Source organism: Vespula vulgaris, chromosome 1 (genome assembly GCF_905475345.1).
Source record: "Vespula vulgaris chromosome 1, iyVesVulg1.1, whole genome shotgun sequence".
Lineage (NCBI taxonomy): Eukaryota > Metazoa > Arthropoda > Insecta > Hymenoptera > Vespidae > Vespula > Vespula vulgaris.
Window position 1 is genome coordinate 1993730 of NC_066586.1, and position 16271 is coordinate 2010000.

At 35.3% G+C, this 16271-nt stretch overlaps 1 protein-coding gene across 11 annotated transcripts in view; it reads right to left on the bottom strand.

Moving 5' to 3' along the window:
* Positions 1 to 16271, bottom strand: part of LOC127069508 (tensin-3) — a 157294-nt gene that overhangs the window by 60638 nt on the left and 80385 nt on the right. For 8 of the 11 annotated variants that reach the window (XM_051006613.1, XM_051006618.1, XM_051006604.1 and 5 more), the window contains one exon: positions 5701 to 5895. In XM_051006613.1, the coding sequence (XP_050862570.1) occupies positions 5701 to 5895 (195 nt within the window). Of the gene's footprint in view, positions 1 to 5700; positions 5896 to 10095; positions 10559 to 11094; positions 12760 to 16271 lie in introns of those variants that run through there. The other 3 variants (XM_051006634.1, XM_051006627.1, XM_051006619.1) reach the window with 3 other exon arrangements.

Genomic DNA, 16271 nt, shown 5'->3' on the forward strand with positions numbered 1-16271 from the left:
TCAACATTCTCCGTTGGCTCGAGAAAATCCAAATTCTGATAAACGACCTACACGAGAAATACGACGAAAAATTCGTATATGAATTTAATATTACAAAAGCATATCTTGTTTCCCTTATTTCCGTAAACATTTGTATCCATTAAACGCCTCCCTATGTAATAGTATTTTAATATAAACGCACATGCACACACAGATCATATATAGTCAGTTTGAATAATAATATCGACTTCAATCAAATTAGAAACAATAAAATTATTCTGTCATGTTGAAATGTTGTTGCACAAAATTTCAAGATTAAATCCATCGAAGAGAAAACAAATTTAATGTACTTAAATAAGCGATCACTTACGTACTTAAAGCGTTGTATACCTAAATTGTATTAATAGATGAAACGCGAAACATGTAATGTCAGAAAGAAGATTTTCCTACTTCTATATATCAATAAATTTAATCAGTGCTCAAAATCTAATCAGAAATTACGATGTCCGATGTACGACAGGCATCCACTAGTAGGAGATTACATTGGTCCTAGTGATTCTGTGCGGTTGGTTATTCTCTTCCTTTCCCTTCTCTCATTTTATTTTTCGTCCCTTCGTAATGTTCTTCAGCATCTCCCCTGATTCTCCCCATCCTATCTCGACCCCCCACTACACCATCTTCCTATCTTTCGTTCGCGTCAAAGATCGAACACAGGAAGCCTTCCTTACTCTCTTCCTCTCTTCCTTACTTTGCTTCAACCCTATCTTCCGTGCCATAAATAAAATCTCAGTGTTCTGTGTTAGAGTTTATATGCGTATGTAGATACGCGCACGAGCTAACAGATGTTAAGACGACGAAAACTTGCGTCGTCGACTTCATCCTGCTGTTTTCAACTCGGTGAAAGCACAAAACACACTTACACCCACGCAATAAACACACACGCACACGCAAATTGTTTTGGAAATACGAACTATCTTTTTTCTGTTTTTTTTTTTCTTTTCTTTTCTTTTCTTTTTTTAGTTGTTCTCGTTTTTCACTCTTTCGGTAAAGTTGCTAAAGAGTGTGGAAAGAAGGATCGTTTCGATCGGAGATGGATACTTTCCAAATAGTGGTCACTTTGTGAAAGCTTAGAAAGTTAATCGCCGATTTGCATAACAATTTCTGTGCTGTAGATAAGTATATAGACATGCGTTTAAGAAACATTTGCATTGGAATCATTCTCATAGATTAAAAGACACAGTGATATTATTTTTATTTGGAAATCATGAAACGATACTAAGTTTGAAACTATGAGTGAAAGATTAGATCGGATCTATCGAGGCCGACGATAGGAAAACGATAATAGTTCGTTGAACCGGCAAAGAACTTTATTGGTAAATTGATACGAGACTTTCGCGTTGATTTAACGGAACTTTTCGTTGAATAGAAATTTTCATGAGAGAGATGGATAAAGAGAGAGAGAGAGAGAGAGAGAGAGAGAGAGAGAGAGAGAGAGAGAGAGAGACAGTGGAAAAAATATTGAATAAAATTCGATTAATCTAATCTGCTTTTCCATTTATTCTTTTATTTTACTTTTTATTTATTTTTTATTAAATTCCTTTTTTTAATTTTTTGTTCTATTTCCGTATAAATCGAGATCAAATCGCGTACTACATGTAACCATTGTCATTTAAAATTAAAAAAGTATCGATTTTAGATTCGAATCAGCTATCGTAATATAAAAACGTATCTTTCGTTCGGTACCGGTATTGTGAAGTGAGAAAAATAGGGTGACCCGTTTGTACATAGTTATATAAAAAAAAAAGAAAAAAGAAAAAGAAGAAAAGAAAACGAAAACGAAAGAAAAAAAAATAAAGAGAACCGTTCTCTCCTTACAAGATAGACAGAAATCGTATAGCCAGCTGCACCATTAAGCAGCACGTTCTTACCCCCACAGTCCTCTTTTGGACGTTTTAACAAACCCTATTTTCCAGTCCCTCTTCTTTCGGCGAACGACAAACGAAAAGAGACGTAGGACACGCGTACAAATTTTTTCAGGTTCAATGATGGCAACAAGAACAGGACCAACAGGAAGAGAATGCCAGCTGCAAAAATTTTTCAAAGACCTGCTTGCTTCGATCCCTATACATACTTACGTAATTGTACCACCTTGATATTTTATTGAGAAGAGATGGGTGGGGAAGAGAACGAACTTTGTTATTATAATAATGTATAAAAATATCATTAAACGATAGAGGATCATTTAATTCGATAGTTTAGATTATTTCGATAGAGACACGATTGGAATGATTGGTACGAACGGATCGATATAATCTATCGATTGAGACGTTAATTATCGAAAAGATAGATAATATCCATCCTGTTATTCTAACTCTCCACTTCAATGGAAGAAGAACTCCTGGTGAGTTAATTAACTTGTAGGCAATGGAAGGAAAGATACAAGTAAGTAGGTACCTAGCTATATCTAGCAAAAACGTCCGAGGATTAATCATGACCCGGTAAGGCGAGGCTCTCTCTCTCTCTCTCTCTCTCTCTCTCTCTCTCTCTCTCTCTCTTTTTCTCTTTTTCTCTTTTTCTCGTACACTCGAGAAGACCTACGCAACCGGCATAGAGGTAACTTAAGTTTCTGACTTCTTGGCAAAGTAGTTCGTTATAAGACGACTCAGGTGGTATGCGTAACGTAATTAGAAGAGAAAGAGAGAGAGAGAGAGAGAGAAAGAGAGAGAGAGAAAGAGAGATGATGACCTGTGTTCACTGAGGTCTTCTACGTGGACTCGTATCTAACAAAGCATCATCTTTCCTTCCTCATTCTTTTCTATCCATAAACGAAAATTTTTCATACTATGTATTGTTTTAATTTAATCAAAATAAAAAAAAATATATGGAAGAAAAAAAATAAAATAAAAAAGAATTTTACGATCGCAATACCTGGAACAATGTTCATTATCTGTATCATATGATATTTTAACGAGCTCGCGTTCTAACCAAGGTCAACTTAATCCGAGTCACGAGGTTATTATATCCGATGAGTAGTCATAATTGCTTAATTAGGTCGGCGTTTGCGACCCCAAAAAAAGAAACATGCCCGAGATCATCGTGCGTTCTTTCTCGGGGAAAATTATACGAATCGATGATGTCATAGGACCGACCTTGTTGTTGATGCGACGTATATACATATAGAAATATTCTATGTATATATATAGAGATTGAGTCATCATCGAAATCTGCGATTGCTCTTGTTGTTAAGAGAAAAACAAAACAAAACGTAACAAAAATACAAATAAAAATTTTAACTTATAACGTAACAACTTTTCCTCATTTCCCTATTAGTAATTCATCGAAGTCAATCTTATTATTAAACTAATCAAAGAAGGAGAAAGAAAATGCTGAACAAGCAATTATTCTCTATTCGAAAGTTTCCGGTCTAGGATCTACGAAGTTCGTTCGTTCAGTTCAGAGAAACTTTTCTATTTCCTTTTTTTCTCTTTTACTTCTTCTTCTATTGAAAGAGTTTCAATAAAACTGAGACGTATATCTACGTATAACCGAGCGAAAGACGAAAAGGAAGAGAAAGAGATAGAAAGAGATAGATAGATAGAGAGAGATAGATAGATAAATATAGAGCGAGAGAGAGAGAGAGAGAGAGAGTAGACAAAAAAAGTAGAGAAGAAATCTAACATAAGTGACATTTAATCACGATTATCTACTTTAAAAGCTCTCCTTTCGAACGTTTGATATTGTCCGTTGAAGAGAGACAGAGAGAGAGAGAAGGAAGGAAGAAAAGGTAAATTCAATTTGTCTGGATATTCGTATATAAGTTAGAGAGTATCCTGGTTTCTATAAGCTCGATAGGTTCTCATTAGTGACAGCTGACCTAGAATTGAGACTCAACGACGTCTTCGTCGTCACCGTTGATAATAAAACAAAAGCGACCAGCAATACCACCAGCAGCACCAGCAGTACCAGCAGCACCAACTTCGTGTAGAAGTACGAGGTTCGTCGTCGTCTTCCTCATCATCATCATCGTCGTCATCGTCTTCGTCGTCATCATCATCGTCGTCGTCGTCGTCGTCATCGTCAATGAAGGTTGATACCCTCCGAACGGTTCAATTGGATGTACCACTTGCATACCGATAGTCTTTGCCTTCGGGAAACAATAGGTTTCGTCCCTTGCTTGTCTGCTTCTCGATTGAACGCAAAGCCATGTATGTATGTACGTATGTATATATGTGCGATGGTGAAGATGCGCGAGAGCACACCCTCGACAATCTCCATCTCTCTCTCTCTCTCTCTCACTCTCTCTCTCTCTCTCTCTCTCTCTCTCTCTCTCTCTCTCTCTCTCTCTGTCTGGCTCTCGCTCTCGCTCGCTCACTCTCTCTAGGTTCTATCTACCCTGACCTACATGGACGTAAACTCCAGCAGGCTTCATCGGTATTTTGCCTTCCCCAGAGAATTTCAGGATCCGTTTGGATTCCCGCTGGAACTCACGTCAGTAGATTCACCTTCTCTTTCTCTTTTTCTTTCTTTCTTTCTCTCTCTCTCTCTCTCTCTCTCTTTTTCTTGATATTTACCCCAAGCCCTATACACGCTGCAAGAAAGAAAGACAGAGAGAGGGAGTCCTCTCTTTTACATCGTATAATATAGAGATATTTGTGGGCGTATGGATGAGCGGGTACGCGGATAGCGGCAGAGATAAAACTCACTTACTACCCAACAAAAAGAAAATCTTGCCTATCCCATTCCGTGATTTATCACACGGCACTTTTCTGACCTCTCTGACCGTTGAGAGAAAAAGAGACAGAAAGAAGGAGAGAAAGGGAGAGAGAGAGAAAGAAAGAGAGGGGAAGAACGCGAAGGAAACTTCGTTCTTTTCACTTCCAACGAGAGGATTGAGATAATATCTGCGCCATCTGCCTCGATTCATAATATTCCGGCTAGCCGTTTTAGTCGCCGTTTCACGTTACTTCGTTCGTGAATATCATTCTACTTGATAAAAAAAAAAAAAAAAAAGAAAGAGAGGAAAGAAGAAAAAGAAAGAAGATATTTTACCGTTTACAAAAGAGAAACTCTCACTTTGGTAAAATAACATGATATTTGAATATCAGTACTTCTTTTCTCCACCCCTTCCTCCTCCTCTCTCGTTCTCTCTCTCTCTCTCTCTCTCTCTCTCTCTGTCTGTCTGTCTGTCTTTCTCTGTCTCTTTTTTTCTCTCTCTCTCTCGCTCTCGCTCTCTCTGATTCTATATTTTTTATTATTATTCTTAACTCGTAGAACGCGTACGAGTAAGAATAAAAAAACTTTCTATGAAGAGCTCGTTCGTTTCGTAGGCAAATTTACATTAGTCGAGTATGGTCGTCCAATTCAAATTAAGTTACGAAAGAGTGAGAGAGAGAGACAGACAGAGAGAAAGAGATAGAAAGATAAAAAAGTGAACAACTGTTCTTTTGAATTTGTTTCATGATAAGACAAACGTAGGAAAATATATTCTTATAATCTTCTGTATATATATCTATATCTATATCTCTCTCTCTCTCTCCCTATATACATATATATATATATAATATGTATCTAATTACTATAGACAAACAAACACACACACACACATATATATATAACGATAACCAGACACGTTAATTAGGATGAACAATTTGTTCGTCTAATTGGTTACAGACGTCAAAAGATTTAATTTTCCAAAATAAAAAATAGGTTAATTTTACTTACCATTACTTGTTGACCATTGGTCGGACTAGGGCTCGGACTGGGTGTTGAGTTTGGGGTTGAAATGTCACCCGATGCTGGAGACGGCGAACCACCACCGACGGTGGTAGCGACACTGCCGACGGTCGGAAATGCTCTCGCTGGATCGGCCTGCCATTGTTTGTGTATTTGTTGCGAGGTGTCCCGGAAACGCGCACCCTGGTGACCCAACAGAAACAGAGAGAGAAGGATGGATAAGATTTATTTTCGATCGATTCCTGAAGTTGACATTCAACGTGATAATGAATTTAATTTTAACAAAAGATTTTTTCTGATTCATTAATTATGTTTGATAACGTTAAGAAAGGATTTTTTGTAAAACTGTTATTAAATTTAAAAGATTAATTTTTATTTTATTTTATTTTATTCTTTTTATTTATTTATCTATCTATTTTATCTCTTCGAACTTGGAAAGTAATATATTTGAATCGGTACTAGGCCAGCACGTTTCTATATCATATATTATAATATATTACGTTATTTGCTAGATAGTAGGTAGGTGCTGATTACGGAAAATTTTCTTGTTGAATGTACGAACGAGACAGTTATATGTATATACATATGTGTTTTTATGTATATATATATGTGTGTATATATATACACACATATGTATATGTAAGTATATCTATATGACTGCTCTACTTTTATCTTATTTCTTTCTTTCTTCCCTCAGTTTTTTCTTTCTTTATCTCTCTTCTTATTCCTCCAACGTAATTACAGCATGTAAAACGCGCGAAGCACACTCGGTGACCGTGTTGAAATAGTCCATGTTGTTACGCATAATCTTATGCCAGAGGCCTGTTCCGGCAGAAGAAGTAACACTTGCATCCTTGAGGAATTGGATCTTACATCTACGAATCGTCATCGATAGTCAGAGTTATTACCATTGGTTCTCCGATGCTCTACGATTCGATTAGTCTCGGATATTTGCCTTTGAACAATCGTCCTATCGTGAATGTGATCGGTCTGCTTCGTCGACTAGAAAAATCTTATTCGAATGCTATCGAATAACTATGTATGTATGTATGTAAGTATGTATGTATGGACGTACATACGTGTTCTTTAATTCATCGCTAAAAATAATCTCTCCTCGTGTTCGTTTTATCTTTATTGAAAATATATTTCTGCATAATCGAAAATCGACGTAAATAATTTGTATCAATGCGAATTTTATTTATCTCTATAGTACAGATCGAGTCTTTGATAATGATTATTATTCCTTCGTAAGGAATTAGTATGCGAATAAGTGAGAGGTTGAACCGACGTATGTACGTACGTCTCTTAGAAATAGTCCGTCCGTAAACCCCGAGGCAACTTATAAAATATCGCGTGCGCGTGTCCGCGACCCCTGAAAACGTAACTGCTCTAACGACGCGGTAATTACGCTTGTGCAACGACATACCGCGATAACAATTAGCATTAGGATAAGAGTAATGGCGACGCAACGGTGAGGTTGGCTTCCTCTCTCTCTATAACGCCCATTCCCGACGTTCTTGTCTTCTTGAAAGTCTAATTAAGAGGACACTCGGAATAATAAACAACAAAATAAAATTTTTCGTGCTCTTTTTTTTGGTCTTTCCTTTTCTCTACCTGTGTTAACGTTAACGTTAAAGATCGTCCCTTTCTTTTTTATTGTTTTTATTTTCCTCATTTTCTCTTTTATTTATTTATTTATTTATTTTTTGTTATTAACGCGGAAGATTTTGTTCAGTAATGCATAAAGAATCTCTTATTAAAAAGATGCAAAGACGATTTATCGTTGTTAAATTTTTTACTCCTGTATCAAATGTTTACATAAATATTCGGAAGATATTTGCATTAATCTTGATAGTTTTTCTTTCGTTATTAATATGACGATGCAAATATTTTTTTTTTTTCTTAATACTGAACGTTAATAATGCACAAATTATTAAAGACAAATGATGTTTTTTATTAAATTTTCTTTTCATTTCTTCTTTTATTTTTTTATTTTTTTTTTCTTCGAAAAGATATTTCTATCTATAGTAGATATTTATTTCGAAGCAAAACCGCAATTCGAATTCTTGCGATTCGTAAATCACGTCTGTGTGTGCGCTCGCTCGCTCGTTCGCTCGCTCGCGCGCACGATGCGTCTCCTTGGATCGATGGGCCAGCCTACAAAAGCTATTTATACGATCGAACAGAGTATAAATATTTAAAGTTAGTCGCTCTTGATTCAGCACGAAATTCGAATTTATTTTCAATGTTCCGTAAATGGATTTGATTTCTTTATTGTTCGACTATCGATAAGAATACGTATTCGAGAATATCAAATTATCGAGTATTCCTTTCTTTCGATAATAATCGATACGATCATGATACTAATCGATTATTTATCATTGCAACAACTTAGATACGTTGTTATCGGATTTCGTATTGGGTATTTAGGATACTTCCGTATAAAATATTATCCCTCATATTTTTCGAACTAAGAAATTTCGAGTTGTCGGATATAAAAGAATTTTTCGTTACTTCGTTTTATTTTTCGTTTTATTTTTATTTTTCCCTTCTTTCTTTTTAATATAAAAAAAAAAAAAACGACGAAGGTTCGACCGCGAGAAGCACCAAAAATTCACAGACCACACGATGCACGTTTTCTTCTTTTCTTTTCTTCTTTTGGATAGATGCCAGGGTAAAAGTGAAGCCTTAAGGTGCGTTCAAACAAAATCGAAGAAAAATTGTACCATGACAAAATCCTCGATCGAAATTCAAACGACTCGATATAAACTATTCGAAAAAATAAAGATACAATCGGTGTAACTGAATTATAACTTCCTGTTCCAGTCGAGAAAATCTTTTACCCTTCTTTCACGAAGATACGTATCTTTCTCCTTCGAAAAAAAAGAAATAGAAAAAGAAAAAGAAAAATCTAAGCGAAACGAGGAAGGAAAGGAGCATAAAATTCTCATGAAACTTTCATCTCTCGTTCGAACATCCGAAGTAAATAGGAAAAACTGTGAAATGCGTAGATTCGTCGAGCTTATACTTTCTTTACAACTGCATACATGCGCACGTATATTTGTATGTATTACGAAAAAAAAGGACAACAATAACAAAACAAAGAGAAAGAAAAAGAAATACAAGAGAAAAAGAAGGACACATCCTCTTGAAACGACGTACTTTTAAATTTTTGCTCGTAATAAAAAGAAAAAAGAAGGAAAAAAGAAAAGAGGAAGGAACATAAAACACTTATGCGAAGTTGGATAAGTATTGTTAAAAGCAAAGAATTGTTTCTCGTAAGAAAGAAGAAAGAAAGAAAAAAGAAAAAGAAAAGAACATTAAAAAAGCAAACAAACAAACAAAAATGTACTGATAAGAAAGAATACACGTTCCTGAATACATACGTGTATGCGTGTTGTATGTTTCGCATATAAGAAAAAAAGGAAAAAAACAGTAGGAAAGAAAGAAAAAATAAGAAAAAAAAAGAAAAAGAAAGAAAGAAAGAAAAATCGGATAAGCCTCTCGAATACTCTCGCCTGTGTCGATTCCCACTCGACTTTGTGAGAGTAAAACGATAAAATCGTGTTGTAATACGATTCGACGATAGTATCGTTAATGGCAACGAAACCGAATCGTCCGTCGTTGGTCCAACGTTACGATATACAAAACGAAATTCGAGAAAGAGAGAAAAAGAAAGAGAGAGAAACGGAGAGAGAAAGAGAGAGCTAAAGATTTAACCACAATATTTTTTTTTCTATTCGATCGAAGCATACAATTTGCTTTTGTTTTTTCCATTATTATTATTATCATCATCATCATTATCATTATTACTATTATTGTTATTATTATTATTATTATTATTATTATTATTATTATTATTATTATTGTTATTATTATTATTATTATTCTTAAAGCGAACCCTTTCTTTTTTCTTTTTTTTTTTTTTAACAATATTCGTTCAACTGCTGCAACTCATTTCCATGTTCGCTCTTAGTTACTTATCTAGAGTTAGTCCGAGTTAGGATTATACGATAGATAAAACTTGATTTTTTAACAACATCGCTATCTCTTTCTCTCTTTCTCTCTTTCTCTTTCTCTCTCAATAGATAGAGGATCCCGCATATTCGCTTTGATCGGGCTAACGTGACGTAATCGCGAACGTCCTTGAGATAATTTGCTGTTTTCAAAATAAAATTTACCAAGCGTTCTTTCTCGTTCTTTTATCGAGGTTGACTTTATCGAAGTCGACATTAGACTAAACTTTGGTATGTTTAATGTACGTGTTTTATATACTTACGTATATCTATGTTTTTTTCTTTTTTTTTTTTTTTGTTATTATACAGTTTAATCGATCAATACTACACGATCTATGTCACCAAGGGAACATTATTTACCGCCTACCTCGCTAAAAAGATCCTCCAATTCTTTTCGAGATACTTTTGCCTTCATCCCTCGGGCATTCTTCGAACGATCTCCTTTTATCGATGTCTTTCTCCTTCTCTCTCTTTTGCTGTCTTATCTTTTTTCTTTCTTTCTGTTTTTCCTCTTCAATACAGAAGAGAAAAAAGAAACGCAAGTAATATATATAGAGAGAGAGAGATCGAAAACGTAGTCTCGAGGATTAGAATTCTTCGAATATCTTAGACTCTATCCTTCTTTCTTAGTTTTATTTATTCAACATCCGTCCTTGTTCAATTTTATTCTTCCTTTATATTTCTCTTCGTTCACCAACAAAAATCCTTCCCATTGTCCTTCCTCTGTCGTTTCTTTTTTCTATCATCCTTCGAGTCCGTCGATCTATCTCCTTTTTGTTTTATATTTTTATTTTTATCACGAAGTTAATGTCCATCGAATGATTTTTTTTCTATGATATTCGAATCGAGAAAGATAAATGAAAGTTTAGGATAAAGAAAAAGAAATAGAAGTGAAAAAGAGAGTAAACGAGTCTAATAAAATCTCTGGATATTATGTTTTTAACGTAATAATATTTTATCGGGCGTAGTCGATAATCGTTGTACGGCCATATGCAAGCGATCGTACAAAAATAATAATTTCCCGATATCACGAATTATCGGTATTTAACAGTCGACCGATTTCTCGCAGAAACTCGCAGAAACTCGCAGAAACTCGCTTTGTAAACTTTCTCGTTGGAACAAATTCATGTTGCGTATAAGTTTGATAAAGAAAAGAGAAAAAAAAGAAAAGAAATATCGATCAAAGACGATTTCGAATTCGTTTCGATCGTACGAAATCGAACGAACGAACGATTATTACGTTGTCGCAGCGAACGCGTTCGTTAAACTTTTCGAATGATTTCTCGCTGCTCCATCCGTCGATTTCAGTGACGATAAACTCGCGTCGAGTAATTAACTCGGAAAGTAATCACAAGCTTTAACAGACCACTCTCTCCCTCCTCGAATCATAATTGAGCGAGACGCTTCGTCCTAATTTCACGAACACTTATCTTCCCTTCACACGTCTCGAGTCTCGTATATGTGTATTTATGTGTGTATGTGTATAAGTATGTATATATGTATGTATGTATATATGTTCGAAGACAAAACGATTCTCTTTCAATGAAATACGAAAGAAAAGAAAAGAAAAGAAAAGAAAAGGAAATAAAAGGAAATAAAAGAAAAGCTAAGGAGAAGAGAAAAGAAAAAAATTAATAAAAAAACAAAAGGAAAAGATTTCGCACGTTTCGTAGACTATTGTTAAAATATGACTTGTCCGAGTAACACCCACGTGAAATCGCGACGTTACTGTACTCTTTCCTTTCCCTCTCTTTTTCTCTCTCTTTCTTTCCTCCTCCTACTCTCATCCGTTACCTTTCGACAGGTACTTCCGTTCTTTTGCATCTCGCGTTTCACGTCGGTGCCATATTTCGGTCGCAACGATATCGATACGCGCGTAGAAAATCCATACGGTTTCTCAATGGCATCGACAATAATAAAAAAAGAAAAAAAAAGGAAATTCAACGAACCGACGAACGTAGTTGGCGAGTTATCACGGAAAATGTCTTTGACAATTTCTTATGTAAATCTTTCCTTACGTAATCGAATTTTTATTTGTTAAATTTATTTGTTATTAATATATCTAATATGAAATATTTCTTTTCTTTTTTTTTTTATTTTTATCATACGTTCGAAGTGAAATTTTTTGAAGGGAATAAAAAGTATGTGAAAGAAAGAAATAAAGAAAGGAAAAGAAGGAAAAAATAGAAAAGAAAAAGAAAAGAAAAAAAAAAGAAGAAAAAGCAATGAAATCGTTTGCCGTTATTGTAATCAACTACGGAGTTACAACGATATCCGTCCCTGAGAACATCGGATTCGCGTCATTCATTCGCGCTCATAAGAAAATACGCGACGACGCACGCGTGAAATAACGAAGCCTCGTGGGAGACAATTACGTTCGCTAGCTAACTCGTAAGCGCGAAAGAATCATTCGTTGTCATTGTATTATATAGGTAGATATGTATATAAGATTATTCACTAGGTATTACATAAAACGATAGAGAATCAAAAAGGTTTACTACCATTCGTCATTCTGATCGTTTCGTTCTGTCAAACAAATATTTTCTACGGTAGTTTTCTCCTTTTTTTTTTCATCGATCCCAAAGCACGCCAACTTCGATTATTTTTTAAATTTTACGATATAAAAAAAAAACAGAGAGAGAAAAAATGATTATATCGCACAAAAGTCGAACATAAAAATAATTTCTCTTTTCCTCTTCGATATCGTTAAGTAATTAATCTATCCAATATGTCCCACACTGATGAATCTATCACAAAACACCTTTCGAGAGTCGAACGCGCGAACTTGAGAACTGCGTAATTGCGAGATAAGATTAATCCCAGAAAAAAAATGTTTAATCCATTAACGTGAATAGGAATGTGACTAGAGAACGAACGTAACGAACAACGAATGGACGAGGACGACGATGACGATGATGATGATGATGATGATGGTGACGAGAACGACGAGAACGATGAGAACGACGACGACGACGACGACGAGCAGTCTCGAACGTGCGCTTACACGTATGCGCGTATCGCGACTGGCGCTGTTCTCTCTTCCCACAATACACAGAGAGTGTAAAGAGAGAGAGAGAGAGAGAGAGAGAGAGAGAGAGAGAGAGAGAGAGAGAGAGAGAGAGAGAAGCAAATACAGAGCTGGCAGATCGTGCACGGCACACGCTCGTAAGAACTCACGAAGAGATGTCGTGTATTTTGCTATGTCGTTCGACCCGAACATCCACCGAAGTCGATCCTCTTCGATGTGTTGCATCTTCGAGAGCAGCGAGCGCATCATTTCTCGTCTTCGTCTTCTTCGTCCTCTTCCTTACCCATAAGAAATCTGCCGGGTCGCATAGGGTCGTCGTCGTCGTCGTCGTTGTCGTCGTCGTTGGAGAACTTGATGATGATGATGATGATGATGATGATGATGATGATGATGATGATGATAATGATGATGATGATGATGATGATGATGATGGTGGTGGTGGTGATGGTAGTGGTGGTAGTGATGGTAATGGTGGGGAACAAACATAAACTGTATTCACGTTGCAACCGTACGTGCCACACGCTCGTGTTATGCTTCTTGCGTAACCAATCGAAGCTTGCGGATTCGTCCGAGACTATACTACTACTATAATACTATTACGCATGCCAGACGACCGATAATGCGCTAAGAGTTCGAAGGCCGATATGTTTTTCTTATTTCTGCGTCATACTTCTTCATGGATTCTTTTGTTTAATCAGATAAATATGTATGCATGCATGTACGTATGCATTATATTAATAATGAATTAATAAATGATATCTGATTTGGAATATTAATATTGTTTATATCGAGTTAATATTGAAATTTTCGTAATATCATTTAAATATGTTTTCAATTTTCATTTGAATAAATTCAAAAGGTTTGATAAACGTAATATCTCAGAATTTTTAATATTAATTATTGTAAAGATAATAAAAATATTAAAAATTTCGACATTGTTTTTTATGTAATATCAAAACATTCATATATATTGAAAATTAAAAAATAAAATAAATTAGATTTTTTTTTGAATTAACATCTTGTAATATTTACAATTTATCCAACCGGATGGATACTCGACAAATTGGTTGAACGAAGGAATAAATTAGCAAATACATTATTAATAATGAAAATATAAGTAATATTGAAAAATTTCGACATTAGAATCAACATATTGACTAATTTCAAAGGTTTATTACGAAAGAACATTGTTTGCTTTTTAAAATCAATTCTTTAAACTATCTTTCATAGTTGTTACGATATTAAAAGGTAAAGAAGGAAAAAGGTTTTCTCGTCAACGTCCCACGCAGTTCTTCTATTCTTTACCTCTCTGGGTAATGTACGTTCGTTTGCACGACGAAAACGACAACGACGACGACGACAACGACAACGACAAGGAGAAACGAGTTCTCTTCTGTTCGTGCCGACACAAACGTAAACGTGTGAACGAAAGAACGAAAGAAGAAAGAAAGAATGAAAGAAACGAAAGGACGAAAACGAAATGAAAATGAAATGAAACGAGATGAAACGAAAGAGTCAAAGGTAGACACACGTGATCGAGGATCATCCGCTTGGTTACGTGTATTCGCACGACAGTAAGGAGAAAATGACGATCTGACGAATTATATTCGTTTGAGTTTGGGACTTGGTCATAAGAAAGAATAAGAAGCTTTTTCGAGAAGCTACTTATATGGCTTACAAGACATTGTTATTACTAATGCTCTTTACCATGATCTTCTCTAACATATGATATGCTCGTGTCTCGTTATATCTATTTAATAAAAAAAAAAAATTCTAGTCTTATTATCTTTGCGTTATATCCGATTTCTTACTATTAACGAATTATCGGATGCAGTTGAAAAAAAAATTGCAGAATATGAATATAAAAGATGGCTCTGGGAATGTGCACACATATATATATATATGTATGTATAAAATCTCGACAAATTTCTAATATCGAACAAACACATATCAATCGTCTCTCTCTTTTTCTTTCTCTTTTTTTCTCGTGAATACAATCTTTCTACTATCCCTACAAATAGACAAGAATGATGCAGACTCGTAGTAAAATCGTGCCAGAGTCATGAGAGTAAGGAATAGGGCTAAAAATGACCTACGAAATGGTCGACATGAAAGAGAAGAAGGAATGCAAATATACATACGACGAAGAGAGAGAGAGAGAGAGAGAGAGAGAGAGTGAAAGAGAAAGAGAAAGACTAGAAGTCAGACTGTGTTCGCGCATTGCTTATGTATCCACGTGGGTGGTTGGTTAAAGTGGGTGGCTCGCTGCTTCGTTGGCTAGCTGATCGGTAGAGAAACGAAGTACCGGCTCGAGTGCCTACTGTGCCGAGAGACTCGACGAGCTCGTAACCTTTCGTTTACCTTTCTTTCGACCTTCGAACGAGACGAGGTGAATACCCGAGAGATCTTGAAAGCGATCTTAAATCGATCTTAGCGACATCCTTTCGACTTTTATCGATCTACGATTAACCCTCCATGCTTCCAACTACGAGATTTTACTATCGTAAGAAAAATATCGTTCGATATTCTCACAGACTTGAAACGTTCTATATATTTGTTATATATTATAAATGTATACCTAGGTATAAAGGATGTTACACAGTTTGTCAATATTCATAGCGTCATAACTCGATGAAATATCGATTAAAAGGTACACTGTGGGTACACGTTCGATTGATATTCGCTACAACTTTTATTAAGCTTGAAATATCGATTTTTCTGTTAAAAAAAAAGAAAAGGAAGAAGAAAAATTTGTCATTGACTCTCTTATATGGATAACAACGTTCTCCATGAAATAGTTAGCTCAATATTTTTTTTTGTCTCGCGAAAAAATGATCTAACAATTTTTATTTGTTTAGAAATATTTGTTTTGTAAAATCAATAAGAATCGGAGATATTTGATCGTATTGTTTAAAATACGACACCCTATATATACGTTTTACAGGATAAACCACGGTGACTGAACATGCAGATATTCGTTCAAGGCCACGCCGTGTCGTCGTAGTTACCTTAATCGCAACGTTAATTCGATTTACGAGTAGCTCCGATCTTTCATAAGGATTTATTGAATGACGAGAAGGAAAGCGGTCGTACTGGATTTATAATCCCGATGTCAACGTTAATAAACGATGGATTATCACTCCATACACGACGATTGCGCAAGTATAATGCTAGAGCATGTAAGTTTTACATGGTTTTATCGAGCACCGCTTGTCAGGCATACTTTGGATTATCGCAAAGTGTAGATACTCTTTCTAAGTGATGCCAATTCGTTCGGCCGTCTAACATATTCTGAACTGGTCGAGTCGTTAGACATTTTATTTTGCTTTTTATCCTCGCTTGATTTCTAACGTGAATTTCCTACGAAAGATATATTTAAATCTGATGGAGAAAAAAAAAATAAATAAAAAGAAGCAACGAATATCGTTAATATTTATTTGGTTTTTTATTTTTTTATATTCTTCTCTTCGTTCAGAAAAAATAAATTAAACGCAACGTCAATTTGAACGATTTTT